Consider the following 20,801-nt stretch of genomic DNA (forward strand, 5'->3'; position numbering starts at 1 on the left):
GGCTGGGTGAGTGGAGTGTGATATGTGATGGGGTGGGGTCGGCTGGGGGGGCCGGGTGAGTGGAGTGTGATATGTGATGGGGGAGGGGCCGGCTGGGGGGGCTGGGTGAGTTGGGGGGTGCAGTCGGGGAGAGGCTGGGTGAGTGGAGTGTGATATGTGATGGGGTGGGGTCGGCTGGGGGGGCCGGGTGAGTGGAGTGTGATATGTGATGGGAAGGGGCCAGCTGGGGGGGCTGGGTGAGTTGGGGGGTGCAGTCGGGAGGGGCTGGGTGAGTGGAGTGTGATATGTGATGGGGTGGGGTTGGCTGGGGGGGCCGGGTGAGTGGAGTGTGATATGTGATGGGGAGGGGCCGGCTGGGTGAGTTGGGGGGTGCAGTCGGGGAGAGGCTGGGTGAGTGGAGGTGTGATATGTGATGGGGAGGGGCCGGCTGGGGGGGCTGGGTGAGTTGGGGGGTGCAGTCGGGAGGGGCCGGGTGAGTGGAGTGTGATATGTGATGGGGAGGGGCCGGCTGGGGGGGCTGGGTGAGTGGAGGGTGATATGTGATGGGGTGGGGTCGGCTGGGGGGGCCGGGTGAGTGGAGTGTGATATGTGATGGGGAGGGGCCGGCTGTGGGGGCTGGGTGAGTTGGAGGGTGCAGTCGGGGAGGGGCTGGGTGAGTGGAGGGTGATATGTGATGGGGTGGGTCGGCTGGGGGGGCCGGGTGAGTGGAGTGTGATATGTGATGGGGAGGGGCCGGCTGGGGGGGCTGGGTGAGTTGGGGGGTGCAGTCGGGAGGGGCTGGGTGAGTGGAGGGTGATATGTGATGGGGTGGGGTCGGCTGGGGGGCCGGGTGAGTGGAGTGTGATATGTGATGGGGAGGGGCCGGCTGGGGGGGCTGGGTGAGTTGGGGGGTGCAGTCGGGAGAGGCTGGGTGAGTGGAGTGTGATATGTGATGGGGAGGGGCCGGCTGGGGGGGCTGGGTGAGTTGGGGGGTGCAGTCGGGGAGAGGCTGGGTGAGTGGAGTGTGATATGTGATGGGGTGGGGTCGGCTGGGGGGGCCGGTGTGAGTGGAGTGTGATATGTGATGGGGAGGGGCCGGCTGGGGGGGCTGGGTGAGTTGGGGGGTGCAGTCGGGGAGAGGCTGGGTGAGTGGAGTGTGATATGTGATGGGGTGGGGTCGGCTGGGGGGCCGGGTGAGTGGAGTGTGATATGTGATGGGAAGGGGCCAGCTGGGGGGGCTGGGTGAGTTGGGGGGTGCAGTCGGGAGGGGCTGGGTGAGTGGAGTGTGATATGTGATGGGGTGGGGTCGGCTGGGGGGCCGGGTGAGTGGAGTGTGATATGTGATGGGGAGGGGCCGGCTGGGTGAGTTGGGGGGTGGCAGTCGGGGAGAGGCTGGGTGAGTGGAGTGTGATATGTGATGGGGAGGGGCCGGCTGGGGGGGCTGGGTGAGTTGGGGGGTGCAGTCGGGAGGGGCCGGGTGAGTGGAGTGTGATATGTGATGGGGAGGGGCCGGCTGGGGGGGCTGGGTGAGTGGAGGGTGATATGTGATGGGGTGGGGTCGGCTGGGGGGGCCGGGTGAGTGGAGTGTGATATGTGATGGGGAGGGGCCGGCTGGGGGGGCTGGGTGAGTTGGGGGGTGCAGTCGGGAGGGGCTGGGTGAGTGGAGGGTGATATGTGATGGGGTGGGGTCGGCTGGGGGGCCGGGTGAGTGGAGTGTGATATGTGATGGGGAGGGGCCGGCTGGGGGGGCTGGGTGAGTTGGGGGGTGCAGTCGGGAGAGGCTGGGTGAGTGGAGTGTGATATGTGATGGGGAGGGGCCGGCTGGGGGGGCTGGGTGAGTTGGAGGGTGCAGTCGGGAGGGGCTGGGTGAGTGGAGGGTGATATGTAACGAAGAGGGGCCGGCTGGGGGGGCCGGGTGAGTTGGGGGGTGCAGTCGGGAGGGGCTGGGTGAGTGGAGGGTGATATGTAACGAAGAGGGGCCGGCTGGGGGGGCCGGGTGAGTTGGGGGGTGCAGTCGGGAGGGGCTGGGTGAGTGGAGGGTGATATGTGATGGGGAGGGGCCGGCTGGGGGGGCTGGGTGAGTTGGGGGGTGCAGTCGGGGAGAGGCTGGGTGAGTGGAGTGTGATATGTGATGGGGAGGGGCCGGCTGGGGGGGCCGGGGTGAGTTGGGGGTACAGTCTGGAGGGTGCAGTCAGGGAGAGGCTGGGTGAGTGGAGTGTGATATGTGATGGGGAGGGGCCGGCTGGGGGGGCCGGGTGAGTTGGGGGGTGCAGTCGGGAGGGGCTGGGTGAGTGGAGGGTGATATGTGATGGGGTGGGGTCGGCTGGGGGGGCCGGGATGAGTGGAGTGTGATATGTGATGGGGAGGGGCCGGCTGGGGGGGCTGGGTGAGTTGGGGGGTGCAGTCGGGAGGGGCTGGGTGAGTGGAGGGTGATATGTGATGGGGAGGGGCCGGCTGGGGGGCCGGGTGAGTTGGGGGGTGCAGTCGGGAGGGGCTGGGTGAGTGGAGGGTGATATGTGATGGGGAGGGGCCGGCTGGGGGGGCCGGGTGAGTTGGGGGTACAGTCTGGAGGGTGCAGTCAGGGAGAGGCTGGGTGAGTGGAGTGTGATATGTGATGGGGAGGGGCCGGCTGGGGGGGCTGGGGTGAGTTGGGGGGTGCAGTCGGGAGAGGCTGGGTGAGTGGAGGGTGATATGTGATGGGGTGGGGTCGGCTGGGGGGGCCGGGTGAGTGGAGTGTGATATGTGATGGGGAGGGGCCGGCTGGGGGGGCTGGGTGAGTTGGGGGGTGCAGTCGGGAGAGGCTGGGTGAGTGGAGGGTGATATGTGATGGGGTGGGGTCGGCTGGGGGGGCCGGGTGAGTGGAGTGTGATATGTGATGGGGTGGGGTCGGCTGGGGGGGCCGGGTGAGTGGAGTGTGATATGTGATGGGGAGGGGCCGGCTGGGGGGGCCGGGTGAGTTGGGGGGTGCAGTCGGGGAGAGGCTGGGTGAGTGGAGTGTGATATGTGATGGGGTGGGGTCGGCTGGGGGGGCCGGGTGAGTGGAGTGTGATATGTGATGGGGAGGGGCCGGCTGGGGGGGCTGGGTGAGTTGGGGGGTGCAGTCGGGAGAGGCTGGGTGAGTGGAGGGTGATATGTGATGGGGTGGGGTCGGCTGGGGGGCCGGGTGAGTGGAGTGTGATATGTGATGGGGAGGGGCCGGCTGGGGGGGCTGGGTGAGTTGGGGGGTGCAGTCGGGAGGGGCTGGGTGAGTGGAGGGTGATATGTGATGGGGAGGGGTTGGCTGGGGGGGGGCCGGGTGAGTGGAGTGTGATATGTGATGGGGAGGGGCCGGCTGGGGGGGCCGGGTGAGTTGGGGGGTGCAGTCGGGAGGGGCCGGCTGGGGGGGCTGGGTGAGTGGAGTGTGATATGTGATGGGGTGGGGTCGGCTGGGGGGGCTGGGTGAGTGGAGTGTGATATGTGATGGGGAGGGGCCGGCTGGGGGGGCTGGGTGAGTTGGGGGGTGCAGTCGGGAGGGGCTGGGTGAGTGGAGTGTGATATGTGATGGGGTGGGGTCGGCTGGGGGGGCTGGGTGAGTGGAGTGTGATATGTGATGGGGAGGGGCGGGCTGGGGGGGCTGGGTGAGTGGAGTGTGATATGTGATGGGGAGGGGCCGGCTGGCGGGGCTGGGTGAGTTGGAGGGTGCAGTCGGGGAGAGGCCGGGTGAGTGGAGTGTGATATGTGATGGGGAGGGGCCGGCTGGGGGGGCCGGGTGAGTTGGGGGGTGCAGTCGGGAGGGGCCGGCTGGGGGGGCTGGGTGAGTGGAGTGTGATATGTGATGGGGTGGGGTCGGCTGGGGGGCCGGGTGAGTGGAGTGTGATATGTGATGGGAAGGGGCCAGCTGGGGGGGCTGGGTGAGTTGGGGGGTGCAGTCGGGAGGGGCTGGGTGAGTGGAGTGTGATATGTGATGGGGTGGGGTCGGCTGGGGGGGCCGGGTGAGTGGAGTGTGATATGTGATGGGGTGGGGTCGGCTGGGGGGGCTCGGTGAGTGGAGTGTGATATGTGATGGGGAGGGGCCGGCTGGGGGGGCTGGGTGAGTTGGAGGGTGCAGTCGGGGAGAGGCTGGGTGAGTGGAGTGTGATATGTGATGGGGTGGGGTCGGCTGGGGAGGCCGGGTGAGTGGAGGGTGATATGTGATGGGGTGGGGTCGGCTGGGGAGGCCGGGTGAGTGGAGGGTGATATGTGATGGGGAGGGGCCGGCTGGGGGGGCTGGGTGAGTTGGGGGGTGCAGTCGGGAGGGGCTGGGTGAGTGGAGTGTGATATGTGATGGGGAGGGGTCGGCTGGGGGGGCTGGGTGAGTGGAGGGTGATATGTGATGGGGAGGGGCCGGCTGGGGGGGCTGGGTGAGTGGAGGGTGATATGTACCGAGGAGGGGCCGGCTGGGGGGGCCGGGTGAGTTGGGGGGTGCAGTCGGGAGGGGCTGGGTGAGTGGAGGGTGATATGTAACGCAGAGGGGCCGGCTGGGGGTCCTCCTGCTTCCGTCTCTGCCCCAGGTGCAGGGGAGGTGGCACCAGCCACACTGGGGACCCCCCAGACCTGCCTCGAGTGCTAGAGCCCAGGCGAGGGGGGTTGCTGTAAACCAAAAGTGCAGCCCCTGGACTCGCTCCCTCCCCCGGCCGCGCTGCCCCCCTTGCCCCCGCCCAGCCCCACTGCCCTCTGCCCACCTTGTGCGGCAGCCCCTGGGCCATGTTCCCCAGCCCGCGCGCCGCCAGCCGGCGGATGCTGTCGCTCTCATCGCTGGCCCCTGCCACCAGGTGCTCCAGGACGGGTCTCAGCAGCTTCCTCTGCTGCAGCCCGGGGTGACCCAGGAGCTGAGGGACAAGGGAGCAGGTCACGGCCAGGGCCGGAGTCACTCGTCGGGCAGTTCGGGGGCAGAGCCCAGCCCCAGCTCCCTCAGGCTCCGGGCTGGGGGTTCAGCTCTGCCAGGCACCGCAGGGCCTCTCAACGCTCTCATGGGGTGGGTGACTCCCCCGGGCTCAGCGCACTGCACGCAGGGGGTGCTTGGGTCTCGCTGTCCCCTTAGCGGCTGGGGAAACTGAGGCAGCGAGCGGGGAAGTGACTCACTGAGGGGCCAGTGGCAGAGTGGGCACAGGACCCAGCCCTCCAGTCTGTCCCAGCCTGGCTGGAGAGGAGGTGGGCATGGCTGGGCTGGCTCTGCTGGGAGTTTCTCCAGAGCCTGCTGGACAGGGCCAGACCCTGCCTCTGCTGCTGCCCGGGGTCTGCCAAGGCCTGGCCTGGCCTGCTGGGAGGGGCGGAGTGCACTGAATGGGCCAGTCCCAGGGCTGGGATCCTCCTTTCCCACAGTCCGTTTGGGCCCATGGCCAGTGCCGGCCTGTGACCTCAGGGTGCTGTCTGGCTGCTCATCCGCCCAGTGAGGAGGAGGGCGAGCCGGGCAGCCTGGACTGGAGGGCGAGCTAATTGGGGCTGGACTCTGATCTCCCCAAGGGGTGTCAAGCGGGGTGGAGCAGGGAAGGGAGAGCAAGGCCTGCCCTGGTGTCGGTTCTGATTCCCAGCACAATGAACAGGGGCTACTTCCAGCCGGAAGGAAGCAAAGGTGCAGCAAAGGACCCTGGGGTGCAAGGGGGCGGGGCCTAGAGTGGGGTTGCTCAGCTTCTGCCCAGCCTCCCCAAATCCTGTCCCCCATGTGAAGGGCAGCGGGGCCCTGCTCCCCTGAGAGGAGGGGCAGAACGTGCCCTCAGTGCGCCACTGTTGGCCAGGAAAACGAGGGGTGCAGCAGAACTGCTGGGGGTGATGGCTCTCCGGGGGTTCTATGTAAAATGGAGGGGAGAACAGAGCCCCTGGGCCCATCCCACTGCCTGCCCAGCTGCCCCCTGTCCCCCCGTGCCCACTCCATCACCTGCCCAGGTAGTGCCCTGGGGAGCACCCGTCTGGGGCCTGTCTCACCTCGGCGTAGAAGGCCGTGCCGGTGACTCTCCAGTCCTCACATGGGGAGCTCAGGGATGGGGACAGGAGCTGCAGGATCCTATCCAGCGGTGCGTCGCCCACCTGCCCCAGAGCCCTGGGGGAGGCAAGGACAGTGTGCAGAGCAGTGGGGATGAGTCTGGGCAGTGTCTGGGCTGGCACAGCTAAGCAAGAGGCTCTGAGCACCCCCGGGGAGGGTGAGTGGGCCCAAACCAGCTCCTCAGCCCAAGGGCCCCAGAGGCCCTGTAGAGGAGGCAGAAAGGTTTGGAATATTTTTCTGCAAAGGATGCATGACTCAGTTTCCCCTCTCACTCTGGCTTGCTACCCACTGGTGTGAAGGGGTTCCCTTCCCCTCTGGACTGGGGAGCAGCAAGAGTTGGGTGAACAGCCCGCAGACTGCAGCCTGTCCGGGCTGGTAGGAATGAACTCGCAGGAAAAGTCCCCGTCAGAAAGACACTGCCTGGGAGATGCAGTGGAGGCCTGGCAGCCAAAGGGAGCAGTGATCACAGGGGGACGGTGCTGGGAGATGGGGGGCTGCCACGCGGCAGACTGGGGTCTGAGAGCTCTACTAGCCAGGCAGGGACAGACGGAGTCCAGGAGTCTTGGCACCAGAGAGGGAGGTGCTGGCCAGCACAGACCCCCGGAGGAGCTCTGCTTTGCCATGCAGTCCTGTATCCCCAGCCACTAGTCACTGGCCTGCGCTCAGAAAGTGGAGGCCCAGGGTCTAGCGCACCGCTGGGGACTCTGCAGAGACAGCAGAAGGGCTGGAGGCTCAGCCTGCCCTGTGGATCTGTGACAGTCACCCAGTCCAGGCTGTACCCCTGCCCCACATCGCCCCCCACTCCTCACCTCGCCAGCAGGGAGACACCCTCGGGGAAGCTGCGGGGATCCTCCAGGAGGTGCCAGCCTCGCTCCTTGTCCAGGGTCCTGGCCACGTCCTGCAGGCCCTTGGCGAGCACGGCTCTGAGTGCCGCCACTGTCAGGCTGGGGAGACAGCAGGCCTGCTCTGGTGAACGGGGCTGCGGGATCCAGCTAATGCCTGGCCCTCCGCAGCCCTGTGCCCCCCATGTGTCACTAACCCCCATGGACAGAGGGGGAAACTGAGGCCCAGAGAGGGGCTGGGACTTGGCCAGGGATGCCTAGAGAATGAGGCAGGACTGAGATCAGAACCCAGCTGCCTGAATCCCAGGGCCCAGCCCTACTGCCCAGGCTAAGGGGCACAGCTGAAGCGGGGGAGGGGGAGCAGAGCAGAGATGGGGGATCCTGTCAGTGGCAGACTGTGGGGCTGGCAGCACCAGATCCTTCCTGGGCACTGACTGCAGGATGGGATGGATGGGGACCTGGGGGGTGTCCTTCCCCCTGGGTGTTTCCTCTGAGGGGGGAATGGGAAGGGGTGTCCTTGTTCTCGGGCATTACCTATGATGGATGGTGGGTGCCGGGCGGGGGGCTGGGGTGGGGGTGGCCTTGTCCTTGGGCATTGCTGGTGAGGGGTGAGGGGCTGGGGTCGGTTTGCGATGCCTTGCCCCAGATGCTACCGGTGGAATGTGGGAGCAGGGTGCCCTTTCCCCAGACTCTACCTGAGGGGCTGGGGTGCCCTTGCCCCAGATGTTACCTGCGGGGATGGGAGTGGGGTGCCCTTGCCCCAGACGTTACCAATGGGAGATGGGGGTGGGGTGCCCTTGCCCCAGACGTTACCTGCGGGGGGTGGAGGGTGGCGGTGCAGCTCCCTTTGGGCTGGCCAGGGGTCTCCCGGCCCTGGAGGGCAATGGCATGTCGCTGTCCGGGGTGCAGCTGAGCTGGTACAGGAGGGCATAGCAGAGCTCAGGGAGCAGCGAGCCCAGCGCATCCCCGACCGCTGTCCCCATCACCACCTCACCGATGGCACAGACCACCTGTGGGATGGGCCCACACGGTGTTAACAGGAGCTAGCCCCCCCCCAGCGCTGCACCCCTGGCTGACATGGCCCATGGGCCCTTCTCTGCCCCAGAAGGGTCTGCGGAGAGTGGAGGGGGCAGAGCCTGCCCCAAAGGGGTCTGTGCCTTATGCCAGTCCAGGGCCCTCTTCCTTCCATGAAATCTGCCCTGGAAGGACCTAGCAGCTCCCAGCCCAGCCAGCAATGGATCCAGCAGCCCATGAACTGTGTCATGGAATCACAGAATCTCAGGAGTGGAAGGGACCTCAGGAGGTATCTAGTCCAACCCCCTGCTCAAAGCAGGACCAACCCCCAACTAAATTATCCCAGCCAGGGCTTTGTCAAGCCCGATCTTAAAAACCTCTAAGGAAGGAGATTCCACCACCTCCCTAGGTAACCCATTCCAGTGCTTCACCACCCTCCTAGTGAAATAGTGTTTCCTAATATCCAACCTAAACCTCCCCTCTGCAACTTGAGACCATTGCTCCTTGTTCTGTCATCTGCCACCATTGAGAACAGCCGAGCTCCATCCTCTCTGGAACCCCCCTTCAGGTAGTTGTCCCACAGCCCCATGCTGGTGGAGGGTGGGGGGCTGGTTGCCCCCTCCCCGTAGCTGCCACACCCACAGCCCCCCTGCACTCACCGAGAGGGGATTGGCAACTGCTACCTCCTGGGTCTCAGCCCCTTGCTCTGCTGCTGGCCCGCTGGGGATCCGGTCTAGCAAATCCTTTAGGATGTCCTGGAAGAAATCCTCGGCAGCCAGAGCTGCCCAGAGCTCCTTGCTGTCCCTAGAGCATAGCAGACCCAGAGACATCCATCAGTGGGAGCCCCTGCTCCTGGCCCAGCCGCCACCTCGCTGCGGCTGGGGCCCTTTTCGTGGGCAGCGCCCACTCTAAGGCCCTGGGGTGAAAGGTGCGGGCAGCTCAAAGAGGAGGTTAGAGATCAGTCTCTGGCCTTACTGCCCCTCTAATGCTCCCTCGGGAGTGAGGGCCTGGCCCTGGGGATTCTCAGCTGCAAAAGGACTTCTGAGTCCCAGGCCAGAGCGGGTCAGACCTCTCCTTCTGCAGGCTGGGCTTCCAGACAAAGGATGGTGACTCCCCAGGCAGTCCCGCACCCCCGATGGCTGGGGGAGCTTGGGGGTCTGAACTTGGAGTGCAGGGGGCCGTGCGTGTGGAGCAGGAAGTGAGGCTGACTCGGCAGGACCCCAGAAGTGTTGGGCCAAATCTGGGCACACACCTGGCTTGAGTTTAGGACCAGCCTGCACCTGTTCCCCCGCCCTTGCCCCAGAGATCAGGGGGTGCGTGTGGTAAATCTCGCTAGGAAAGAGCCGAGGAGTCCTGCCCAAGCTGTGGCATCACATCAGCCCTTGGACCAGGATGTGGGGCAAAGGGCACCTCCTGGGTTGCTCCCAAGTACATGTGGCTCACCCCACCGCTAGGAGACCTGTGCTGGGCCCGGCGCTGCACTCACTTATCCAACGGCAGGGGGCGCTGGAGGAGGTAGGTGACCACAGCCTCCTGGTGGTGCTGAGCCAGCAGTGAGACTGCCTGGGCCAGGAGCCCTCGCGGCTCAGGGTCCTCCAGGCAGCGCAGGTAGGTGCTGGTGATGCTCAGGATGGCCTGGACCTGGCCGCGACAGAGAGGTTACCTGACCCACTCCTCAGGATTGCCAGCAGGGGAGGAGCCTCCCCACCACATATCTCCCTCCATTCACCCGGCCCCCCAGACGGCCCCTGCCCACCACATTATCTCCCTCCACTCACCCGGCCCCTGCCTACCACATATCTCTCTCCACTCACCCGGCCCCGCAGCCGACCCCTCCCCATCACATATCTCCCTCCACTCACCCAGCCCCCCCAGCCGACCCCTCCCCATCACATATCTCCCTCCACTCACCCGGCCCCCCAGACAGCCCCTCCCCACCACATATCTCCCTCCACTCACCCAGCCCCGCAGCCGACCCCTCCCCACCACATATCATCCTCCACTCACCCGGCCCCGCATCCGGCCCCTCCCCATCACATATCTCCCTCCACTCACCCAGCCCCCAAGCCGGCCCCTGCCCATCACATATCATCCTCCACTCACCCAGCCCCGCAGCCGGCCCCTCCCCATCACATATCGCCCTCCACTCACCCAGCCCCCCAGCCGGCCCCTCCCCACCACATATCTCCCTCCACTCACCCAGCCCCCCTCACCACCACCCCCGTGCTTGGGGGAAGGGGCTGCTGCCTCCCTGCAGCTCTCAATCAGAGCCCCTGGCAGACAGTCTCAGGGCGTCCCACTGCCCACAAACCCAGCCCCGAACACCCACGGCCAGCCCAGCTTTACTGTGTCCGTCAGGTCACTGGCGCGGTCTGTCAGGAGCGTGTGAAACCACAGGACACTGGCCTGGTCACAGGCCTGGCTCACGGCCCCCAGGCTCTCCAACAGGGTCTGGGTGAAGGGCAGGATCTCCGCCTTGGGCAGGGCCCTGCTGACAAGCTGCAGAGAAGGGCACAGCCACGGCCTGGCGTCAGCCCAACTCCTCAACCAGGCAGGGCCCCAGGGAGAGTTTGGCCATGTGCAGGGAGCGGGGCTGGCCCTGGTTGTGCTCCCCTGCAGGCTCCTGGCCCCTCTGGGGAGAATCCCTGCCCCAGAGATCCAGCCAGAGCCTGCTGGGAGGGGCGTGGGAAGTCTGCGCAGTGCTGGGGCATCCCGCATCCAGGTAGTGGAGTTCCTGGTTCTGCCCCTTGCTGTGGCCCATGGGAGATCCACACTGTCACCCAGCACACCCCTGTGGCCCTATGAACCCTGTCCTGATTACTGACAAGGAGCCTCCCAGTTGCCAGCTCATTGCCCCTGCCCCTGAGGCCTCCCCCAAGCAGTTCAGCCCAGTAGCCCCCTCCCCAGGTGGCCCAGCCCGGTAGCTGCCTGTCCCAGCTCTTGGAGTCCTTACTTTGGCCAGTTTGATAGACGCGTCCCACACCTCCTCGGGATCTGCACTCTGCAGCTCCTGACACACGCGCCTCAGCGCCCACGCCTTGTCTCGGCCCCTCAGGGTCCCGGGCTGCTTGGCAACTGCAGGGATCAGCCAGGGGAAGATGCTTAGCCTGGCCTGTGGGCCTGAGCCGCTGCCCCTTGGGTGCCATTACTAGTGCACTTGGAGCTGCTGAGACTGAGGGCCTGGCACACGCTTACTGGCCCTCTATTCACCTCAAAGCATCTGCAATGCCGTACCCTGACTGGGCCCTCTAGTCACCCCAGGACACCCCGGGCCAGGCCCCACACCACCCCTGGGCCATGCCCTCTATTCGCCCCACAGAACCCCTGGGCCAGGCCCCATGCCACCTCTGGGCCATGCCCTCTATTCGCCCCACAGCACCCCTGGGCCAGGCCCCATGCCACCTCTGGGCCATGCCCTCTATTCACCCCAGGACACTCCTGGGCCAGGCCCCACACCACCCCGGGCCATGCCCTCTATTCACCCCAGGACACCCCTGGGCCAGGCCCCATGCCACCTCTGGGTCATGCCCTCTAGTCACCCCAGGACACCCCTGGGCCAGGCCCCATGCCACCTCTGGGTCATGCCCGCTAGTCACCCCAGGACACCCCTGGGCCATGCCCTCTATTTGCCCCAGGATACCCGCTCCATTGTGTTCCGACCAGGCCCCGTATTCGCCCCAGGGTACCCGCTGCCCCTGAGGCCTCCGCACCTTGTATGTCTAGCAGGCACCCAATGGCGTCCCCTGCGCCCTGGCGGATGCTGCCCAGTGAGTCACAGACGTAAGGGCCCAGCGTCCCAGCCAGAGTGCTGAACTGGCCAGGAGGGATCTGTGTCTGATTGGGAAAAGAAAGAGAACAACAAATGGGCTTGGCCTGGGTGCAACCAGCCCCTTGCCTCGCCTTGGCCCAGGATCTGGTCCATACTAGGCAGCGACCTCACTCTGCCAACAGCTGCCTGCTCCCAGGACCAGCCCTTTCCCCGCAGGGACTGAGTGTGCCCACAGCCAGGGTACTGAGGGGCTGCCCCCGGGCCACTCTCTGCTGTGCCGGGGCTGCTGGGGCCCAGGGATCCCGCTCTGCCCTTTCCCATATGGGACCCGCGGGGACGCCCTGGGGCAGAGGCAGAGTGCCTGAGCCTGCTGCAAGCGGGCACTGGGCCAGGCAGGTGGGGCAGTACTCACGGTGATGGTGACCGTCTGGAGATATGCCTTCAGCAGGTGGGTGCTGACCCGCATGGCGCGGGCACGCTCCCACACCTGCTCTGACACCAGCCATCTCTGCAGGAGCTGTGGGCAAAGCAGGGCAATGAGCAAGCCCCCCACCAACTGCACCTGGGGGAGGAGGGGTCCAGTGGGGGGGGGGAATGGAACCCGGAGAGGCCTCCGCATGGTACCTCCTGGGCCATGCCCAGAGCCGTGCTCGGCTCCCAGCCCCCTGAAGAGGGAGGGGCTGGGTGAACTGCCTGTGGCTCCTCTCCCCTCACAGTACGGAGACCAGGGAAGTGGGGGCAGTCCAACCCCCCTTCCCTCTGGGGGGCAGCGCTCCAGGGAGTGTTTCTGCTCAGACAAGGAGGTTTTTCTGTGGGGCCCTTCCCCCCTCTAGCTTCTGTCTGAAATGAGCCCCATGTTGGGCAAAGGCTGAGCCTGACCCTCCCAGGCCCCAGGGTACACGTGGCCCAGCAATGTTGGGCCAAGGCCTCAGGCCAGACCCATCCTGGAGTGACTCCTGGCTGCAGGGACTCTGACAGGCCTCCTGACGGGAAATCACCCCTCCTTCCGGGGGATGCCTGAGCCCTGAAACACTGGACTGGACCCCCCCACACACACTTTCCTGGAGTCTGGGACTTCGCTCTCCCCTAGTGCATCTCCACAGACCCACAACCCCACTCCTCACCCCTGCTCCCCACATCACAGGGCTCATACCCAGGCAGGCTCTGACCCTGGGGTGGGCAGGAGGCTGGGAGGTGGGTCTTGTCCCTGAGGTGACAGGGGCCGTCGAGGAGTCTGGACAGATGGACAGGAGACCTCCCTGCCCAGCTCCCACTCACCCGGAAGGTTCTCTGGAGTCGCTCTGGCGTCTCCTCCTCCTCCAGCAATATCTGCATCAGCCCCTCCAGGGTGGCCATGGTGCTGGCATAAAGAGTCTGCAACGCAGAGGGAGGAGTGAATCCCTGATGGGGCTGGCAAGAGGCAGAGGGGGCCGGTACCTAGGCCCAGTCCTGCAGGGAGTGATGCCTAGGCACCATGACCTTGTGGGGTACCCGGTCAGCGGCAGGGAGGATGGGCTGTCACATAGGGTTACCATTCGTCCGGATTTACCCGGACATGTCCTCCTTTTGTGTGCTAAAAATAGCGTCCGGGGGGAATTTGTAAAGCACTCACAATGTCCGGGATTTCCCCCTCCCCCGGCAGAGCAGAGCGAGCGGCTGGGAGGGCTGCAGGAAAGTCCCGGGCTGGACTCCGGAGCAGCTTCCTCCTCCCACCCCCCCTCCCTGCATTCTGAGCCGGCCGGCAGCTCCTCCTCCTGCAGCCCGGTCCCGCAGCCCTGTGCAGGGCCAGGGACCGGGTTTTGTTGTGCTGGGGAGCTCAGCCATGTGTCCGGCTGGCACAGAGCCCAACACCCTGTTCTGAGCAGCAGGGTAAGGGGGGGCAGGAGAAGGGACAGGGAGGTTCTGGAGGGGGCAGTCAAGAAACGGGGGGGGCTTTTGGAGGGGAGTGGAGAAAGTTTTGGGCAGTCAGGGTACAGGTAGGGGGTAGGGTCCTGGGGGGCAGTTGGGGGGGGGTCTTAGGAGGGGGCAGTTAGGGGACAAGGAACAGGGAGTCTTAGGTAGGGGGTGGGGTTCTGGAGGGCAGTTAGGAGCAGGGGTCCCAGGAGGGGGCAGTCAGGGGACAAGGAGCAGGGGGTAGGGGGCTGGGAGTTCTGGGGGGGAGCTGTCAGGGGGCAGGAGTGGGGAGAGGGATCGGAGCAGTCAGGGGACAGGGAGCAGAGGGGTTTAGATGGGTTGGGAGTTCTGGGGGGGCTGTCAGGGGGCAGGAGTGTGGAGAGGGATCGGAGCAGTCAGGGGACAGGGAACAGAGGGGTTTAGATGGGTTGGGAGTTCTGGGGGGGGCTGTCAGGGGGTGGGGAGTGGTTGGATGGGGCGTGGGAGTCCCAGGGGTCTGTCTGGGGGTGGGGGTGTGGATAAGGGTTGGGGCAGTCAGGGGACAAGAGGCAAGGAGGCTTAGATAGGGAGTGGAGTCCCGGGGGGCAGTTAGGGGCAGGGGTCCCAGGAGGGGGCAGTCAGGGGACAAGGAACGGGGGGAGGGTTGGGGGTTCTGGGGGGGCGGGAAGTGGGAGGGGCAGGGGCGGGGCTAGGGCGGGGCTCCTCCCGTCCTCTTTTTTGCTTGTTGAAATATGGTAACCCTACTGTCACATACCTGGCTGGGCCCCACATCCTCAGTGAACTCCTGGGGAGGCAGGGAGAAGACACTATCAAGACATTGCTCCATCAACTCCTGATTCTTCTCGCAGCTCAGTGGCTGCTTCACTTTACTGGCAGGAGAGAGCATGGCGGGAGGCGTTAGAGGCTGGGCATTCCCCCGCCGGTGGGCACGGAGAGACACACAGACCTCTCCAGGCCAACACCCCTACCCCCTGCTTCCTTCCCTGCCTTCCTCCTCCTCCTGGGGCTCTCCCGGGGCCCCCATCCCTGCCCCCCTCTCCCCAGGGCTCTCCCCTTGCTCTCTGGGGTGTGCAGGGCTTGCTCTGCCAGCCGCAGGGGCTCTGTGCCCAGCAGGGCTCTCCTGCGGAGATCAGGAACAATCTGCAGTGGTCTGAGTCCCAGTGAGCTCGAAGCTCCACCAGGGCTGAGCTCTGGGGGCCATGACACCCTGGGAACTGACCCCTGGCTCTAGGAAGGCTGGGCAGCTCTCCCCACACTAGTGCCACCATGGGAGTCACCCTCCTGCCTCATACACTGCCCTGCACAGCCCACGTCAGGGCTTGCCCACGCTGGTTTCTGTGCGTAAGGATGGCCAAAGTGCCAGCTGGCACGGAGGGGGCCAGGGGCAGAGCTATACCCACCTCAGGTGCCCGATGGCCACCATTGCCTCCTGGCGAACTGGGGAGAGCAGGGAGCTCCGTGGCTCGGCCTTAATGATCTCCTGAAGTACACACAGAGAGACCAAGAACATGGGGGGAGGCCATGGTATCCCTGGGGGCAACAATGGGACCTCCCACCCACCTCCGGGGGACTGACATAACACCCAGAAATGCTGGGGGTGGGGAAGCTGATGGAACCTCCCAGTGCCCATGGGGCTGGGTCCCCTGACCCCAAGACAGCCCCTGTGTCCTGCCAGCAGCCTCAGGGCAGGTTTGGAGAGCATGGGGATGACCTCCAGAGAGCAGCCCACTCCCCAGTGACTCCCAAGGACACAGCTATCCAGTTCTATCCCAGTGCCCCAGCCTGCTGGAGCCAGGGCAATGCGACCCCAGCTCAGGGCAACCCTGAGGCCATGAGGCCGCTCCCCCAGGCCTGGGGATCCCCCCACTCACCAGCAGCTGGCTGAGCAGCACCTGTTTGTGGGGAAGCTGGTGCGGCTGGGATTCCCCGCTCCTCTGGACGGCCAGGCTGACTGCGGAGATGCTCTCAATGAAGCGCAGAGTAAGGGCCGTGTCCTACATGCCCCCAGAGAGGAGAGTGGGAATGAGAGTTGGATGCAGCCTCCCCAGCCCTTTGGGGTTAGCACAGCCTCCCACTCTGGCCACCCCACCACCCCACCCCGGAGAGGCCCCTGGCCGCCGCACCGCTCCCCTCACAGGAAGGGCCCAAAGTCATATGGCACCCTTATGGGGATGGGCCCAGAAGCTTAGGAATACCCCCACCCCACAGAAGAGAACCAGATTCATGGAACAGCAGCATAAACTAGTCCCGTGCCCCAGCATCCCCGGGGCTGGGCTGAGACTGAGCCTGGCTGCCTGCAGCCCACAGCCTGGCCCAGCCCCAGCCTTCCCGCAGTTCTGGCAGATGCCCCAGCCTGAGCTGCATGGGCCCCCGGGAGGATCACACTCGCTGCTCCTTACCATCTGCCTGGCGTTTAGTCCCAGCGCCTGAAAAACGAAATGGCAGCAGCTGTCAAACATCAGCACTGAAGCCCCCTGGGATATGCCAGGGCCCCACCTCCCCCTGCAGGGGGCAGCATGGAGCCATGCGCATTGTTCCAGGGGGCCCTCGGACCCATCTCCCTCCAGTCCCTGTGCAGGTTTAAAGCTATATGGCCTAGGGAAAGGAGGAGGACTGGGCTGGGAGCCACAGGGCCCTAGCTGACTCCTTCCATCCACGCTATCCTCCCATCCATCGTGGAATATCAGGGTTGGAAGGGACCTCAGGAGGTATCTAGTCTAACCCCCTGCTCAAAGCAGGACCAATCCCCAGGCAGATTTTTGCCCCAGATCCCCTCAAGGATTGAACTCACAACCCTGGGTTTAGCAGGCCAATGCTCAAACCACTGAGCTATCCCTCCCCTCCTGAACTGCTGTTTAGCCAGTCGGTCCCCAGCCTGTAGCAGTGCATGGGATTCTTCGTCCTAAGTGCAGGACTCTGCACGTGTCCTTGTTGAACCTCATCAGATTTCTTTTGGCCCAATCCTCCAATTTGTCTAGGTCACTCCGGACCCTATCCCTACCCTCCAGTGTATCTACCACTCCCTCTAGTTTCGTGTCATCTGCGAACTTGCTGAGGGTGCAATCCATCCCATCATCCAGATCATTAATAAAGATGTTGAACAAAACCGGCCCCAGAACCGACCCTTGGGGCACTCCGCTTCATACCTGCTGCCAACTAGACATGGAGCCATTGATCACTACCCGTTGAACCTGACAATCTAGCCAGCTTTCTATCCACCTCATAGTCCATTCATCCAATCCATACTTCTTTAACTTGCTGGCAAGAATACCGTGGGAGACCGTATCAAAAGCTTTGCTAAAGTCATCTCTCTCCCCCTCGCCCCGGCTGTCCTGGACTCATCAGTGACCCCTTCAATCCATGGTGCCCTCTCTCCATGGCCTGAGGCCTGATCCTGTGAGGTCCTGGGAGCCCAATCTCAGAGGGCCGAAGGCATGGCAGGGAGGTTGGGACCAACTTCTGCAGGCAGATACCTGGGAGCTGGTGCTGTAATGGTGCAGGATTTTGGGTACGATCTCTTTCGCCAGCCGAGGGAGCAGCTGCTGGGGGGGCGCCTGGGCTGCTGCACTGCTGTAGAATAGCAGGAGGGTGCTCTTCACTCTGTCCCTCTCCCATGGGGCTAGGCCCTGGGGCAATGAAGAGAAGAGCAGGGATGTCACTGGGGAAAGGCCTTTCCCTCCCCAGCTCCCGACGGCCCACGGCAGGCGCTTCCTTGGGGCTCACGGGCTGGGAAGATTGTTCCCTAGATTCTATAAACATTGACCCTGTCCAGCTCCACCTCCCACCCCCAAGAACAAACCTCTGCCTCTCCATACCCTCCTCCGGGTAGAATGAGCCCCCAGACCTGTGCTCCCCACAAGCCCCGGGGGTGATCCCCAGCCTCACCCCTGCCTAGTTACCCAGTTCCCTCAGGTGATCACTCCATGTGGCTACAGAGTGGCTTCATCTCCAAATCCGGACAGGGCCCACTTGGATCAGAACCATGGTTCTGCCTGGGCCAGCTTTGGGCTCTGATAATCAGAAACTTGGTTAACCCAGCCCAGCCCCTCTGCACCGCCAGCCTGTGCCTTGCTGGCCCGGACCCCAGCCAACAGCTCCATGCAGACAGGGCCGGGGGCTGGGACAAGCGGGGTGCTGTACCTTGCACAGGCTGAGATGCCAGGAATCCTCCCCCTCTGCCATTTCCTCCTCAAAGTCGCCCAGAGCTCTCAGGATCGCATCCAGCTGCTCCCTGGCACAGAGCTGCAGGCAGGAGTCAAGGCACTGGGAGCAGAGAGCTCGGGGTCAGTCGAAAGCCATCAGCAACTCCAGAACAGCCCGGAGCCTCCCCAGTCCCCGTCCCAGCACTTCCAGTCACAGCCAGTCTCCCCAGTCCCCGGGCCAAGAACTCCCAGTCACAGCCAGTCTCCCCAGACCCAACACTCCCAGTGAAAACCAGTCTCCCCAGTCTGCAGGCCCAACACTCCCAGTCACAGCCAGTCTCTCCAGTCTGCAGGCCCAACGCTCCCAGTCACAACCAGTCTCCCCAGTCTGTAGGCCCAACACTCCCAGTGAAAATCAGTCTCCACAGTCTGCAGGCCCAACACTCCCAGTCACAGCCAGTCTCTCCAGTCTGCAGGCCCAACGCTCCCAGTCACAACCAGTCTCCAGGCCCAACACTCCCAGTCACAACCAGTCTCTCCAGTCTGCAGGCCCAACACTCCCAGTCACAACCAGTCTTTCCAGTCTGCAGGCCCAACACTCCCAGTCACAACCAGTCTCCAGGCCCAACACTCCCAGTCACAGCTAGTCTTCCCAGTCCCTGGGCCCAGTGCTCCAGTTCCTCCTTAGTCACCCCCAGGAGCTCCAATCACACACAAAGGCCACAGGCCTCTGCCTGGGGGAAGGGCCCTCCAGAGCTGCTGGGTGCCCTGGGGTGCAGGCGGTCTTGGCCCCTCACCTCCGTCTCTGCACCATTCAGATAGTCGGCCATGCGCAGCAGCTCCCGGAGCTGCCCTGTCACTGCAGCCACATCCTTGCTCATGGCCAGGGCTGTGCCCAGCGCCTTGCAGAGGAAAGCCTGAAAGAGAGTGCAAGGGAGGGGTGAGCCCCAGCCTCGGGGGGGCGGTCTGTGCCATTGCTAGGGTGAAGGCCAGGATCAGGACCCCTAGCTTCAGGCAGGGGCTGGCCCCGCCTGCACAGGGGGAACTGCAGGGCTTGGTTTCACTGGCGTGGGACTGCCCCAGCGCCCTCTGCCCCTCCCCAGAGCCCCCCAGCACCAGAGAGGCTTTCTCTGGGAACTGACCTTCTCCACGGAGGCGTTGGCATAGCTGCCCATCTGCCGGCCCAGCTCATGGCTCAGATCCTGGCTCCAGCCGCCCTCTTTGCTCCTCCCAAGGTCTTTTGGAGGAACTGTGTGGAAAGGAGCCGGGGGTGTGTGTGACGTTGCATTCCATATGTTTTATGGAAATATGCTTATAAGGGTGAATATGATGTAACTGAAACATGCTTTATGCAAAAGGTCTCTTGTAAGGTATCATAACAAAGGTTATAACCTACTGAATATGTTCCTCCTATTTGTATGCATGTATCATTCTTGTATCTGAAGCTAGAAATATGAAGTATAACTCTGAAGTCCTATTGTAATTATGCAAAGTGTGGGCCATTAATGGTGGTTTAGAATCTTGATGGCTCCCATTGACTAGGACAATTGGTTGTAAATGGTTTATTTACCTGCAAGCCTTCCTGTGTACATGTGGGCCAACCCAGGAAGAATGGAGACTAGGGGTCTTACAATGACATGTGACCATGTCACATGATACTGGAATCCATCTTAATCTGGTACTTTTCCATTTAGAAGGAAGGGTGCGGACCCAGAGAGACAAAAGATTTCCACCTTGTGCCAAAGCTATAAAAGGGGGTGGAGCAGGACAAAGGGGGCTGCCAGTCATGAGAAAACCCCGTACCACCTGAGATGTCTGCTGGAACTAACAAGGACTGTACCAGGGGACAGGATTGGGCCCAGATTAGGAAGGAGTCTCGTCTGTAAAAGAAGCTTATTGGAACATCTCTGAGGATGAGATATTACTTGTAATCAGTTTCTTAATGTATTGGGCTTAGACTTGTGTGTTTTTGCTTTATTTTGCTTGGTGACTTACTTTGTTCTGGCTGTCCTGTGGCACCTTTAAGACTAACAGATGTATTGGTGCATAAGCTTCCGTGGGTGAATACCCACTTCGTCAGATGCGTCTGACAAAGTGGGTATTCACCCACAAACGCTTATGCACCAATACATCTGTTAGTCTTAAAGGTGCCACAGGACTCTCTGTTGCTTTTTACAGATCCAGACTAACACAGCTACCCCTCTGATACTTTGTTCTGGCTGTTATTACTTGAAACCACTTAAATCCTACTCTTTATACTTAATAAAATCACTTTTGTTTATTAATAAACCCAAAGAAAGTGATTAATACGTGGGGGAGCAAACAGTGGTGCATATCTCTCTATCAGTGATATAGAGGGCGAACAATTTATGAATTTACCCTGTATAAGCTTTATACAGAGTAAAACAGATTTATTTGGGGTTTGGATCCCATTTGGAACTGTGTGTCTGGGTGCTGGAGATAGGTGACCAGCTGAGCTGTCTTCAGTTAAGTCTGCAGCTTTGGGGGCGTGGACCAGACCCTGGGTCTGTGTTGCAGCAGGCTAGCGTGTCTGGCTCAACAAGACGTGGTTTTGGAAGTCCCAAGCTGGCAGGGAAAACGGGCTCAGAGGTAATTTCAGCACATCAGGTGACAGTCCCAAGGGGATCTCTGTGACTGAACCCGTCACAGGGGATCATTTAGGGGCAGAGTCTCCTCCCCTGCTCTCACCCCCACGAGGGATCCTGGCCTCCAGCCTCCCCAGAGCCCTCCTGGCTTGCGGTCCTAGACGGAGGACACTGGGGCCAGCACTGAGTGAGCCCAGCCCAGGGGCTTCCAGCTGCCACTCCCAGTGCAGGGGCTCCCCCCACAGATAAATGCAAGGGGGGTGAGTGAGGAGGGGGCTCTCACTGCTGGGCACTAGGAGCTGAGCATTTTAGAACTGGCAGAGCAAGTGTGCTAAAACACCTGCTGGGGCAACTCTCCTGACTGCCAGCAGGGACAGCCCTGGCCCAGGATCTAACGCTCGTCCCAATGCTCTTTCCAGCCACACACAGGAACGCCCTTTTCAGTGAAATGCAACCCTCTCTGGGGTAGAGCATGGCAGCTGCTTAACAGCCCAACAGTGTGGGCAACAGGAAATTCTGACCAAGGACACCAAGCCAAACTCTGACTCTCGAACCCAG

The 20,801-nt window shown here is 63.2% G+C and overlaps 2 protein-coding genes across 4 annotated transcripts in view; both read right to left on the minus strand.

Moving 5' to 3' along the window:
- The window catches only part of LOC135976557 (maestro heat-like repeat-containing protein family member 2A), a 30,941-nt gene extending 11,194 nt beyond the window's left edge, over positions 1-19,747 (minus strand). For all 3 annotated transcript variants that reach the window (XM_065572967.1, XM_065572966.1, XM_065572965.1), the window contains exons 1-19: positions 18,780-19,747; positions 18,435-18,554; positions 17,636-17,758; positions 16,969-17,121; positions 15,895-15,921; positions 15,367-15,489; positions 14,896-14,975; positions 14,250-14,364; positions 12,881-12,976; positions 12,015-12,119; positions 11,544-11,667; positions 10,787-10,908; positions 10,180-10,332; positions 9,320-9,474; positions 8,493-8,637; positions 7,633-7,829; positions 6,787-6,921; positions 5,920-6,034; positions 4,680-4,826 (exon numbers count right to left, since the gene is read on the minus strand). In XM_065572967.1, the coding sequence (XP_065429039.1) occupies positions 4,680-4,826; positions 5,920-6,034; positions 6,787-6,921; positions 7,633-7,829; positions 8,493-8,637; positions 9,320-9,474; positions 10,180-10,332; positions 10,787-10,908; positions 11,544-11,667; positions 12,015-12,119; positions 12,881-12,976; positions 14,250-14,364; positions 14,896-14,975; positions 15,367-15,489; positions 15,895-15,921; positions 16,969-17,121; positions 17,636-17,758; positions 18,435-18,554; positions 18,780-18,812 (2,268 nt within the window). In that variant the 5' untranslated portion in view covers positions 18,813-19,747. The remainder of the gene's footprint in view (positions 1-4,679; positions 4,827-5,919; positions 6,035-6,786; positions 6,922-7,632; positions 7,830-8,492; positions 8,638-9,319; positions 9,475-10,179; positions 10,333-10,786; positions 10,909-11,543; positions 11,668-12,014; positions 12,120-12,880; positions 12,977-14,249; positions 14,365-14,895; positions 14,976-15,366; positions 15,490-15,894; positions 15,922-16,968; positions 17,122-17,635; positions 17,759-18,434; positions 18,555-18,779) is intronic.
- A 446-nt stretch (positions 19,748-20,193) lies between these two features.
- The window catches only part of LOC135976643 (maestro heat-like repeat-containing protein family member 2A), a 31,168-nt gene continuing 30,560 nt past the window's right edge, over positions 20,194-20,801 (minus strand). Inside the window, exon 21 of the mRNA XM_065573511.1 lies at positions 20,194-20,223. Coding sequence (XP_065429583.1) covers positions 20,194-20,223 — 30 coding nt within the window. The remainder of the gene's footprint in view (positions 20,224-20,801) is intronic.

This window comes from Chrysemys picta, chromosome 19, assembly GCF_011386835.1.
Source record: "Chrysemys picta bellii isolate R12L10 chromosome 19, ASM1138683v2, whole genome shotgun sequence".
Classification (NCBI taxonomy): Eukaryota; Metazoa; Chordata; order Testudines; family Emydidae; genus Chrysemys; species Chrysemys picta.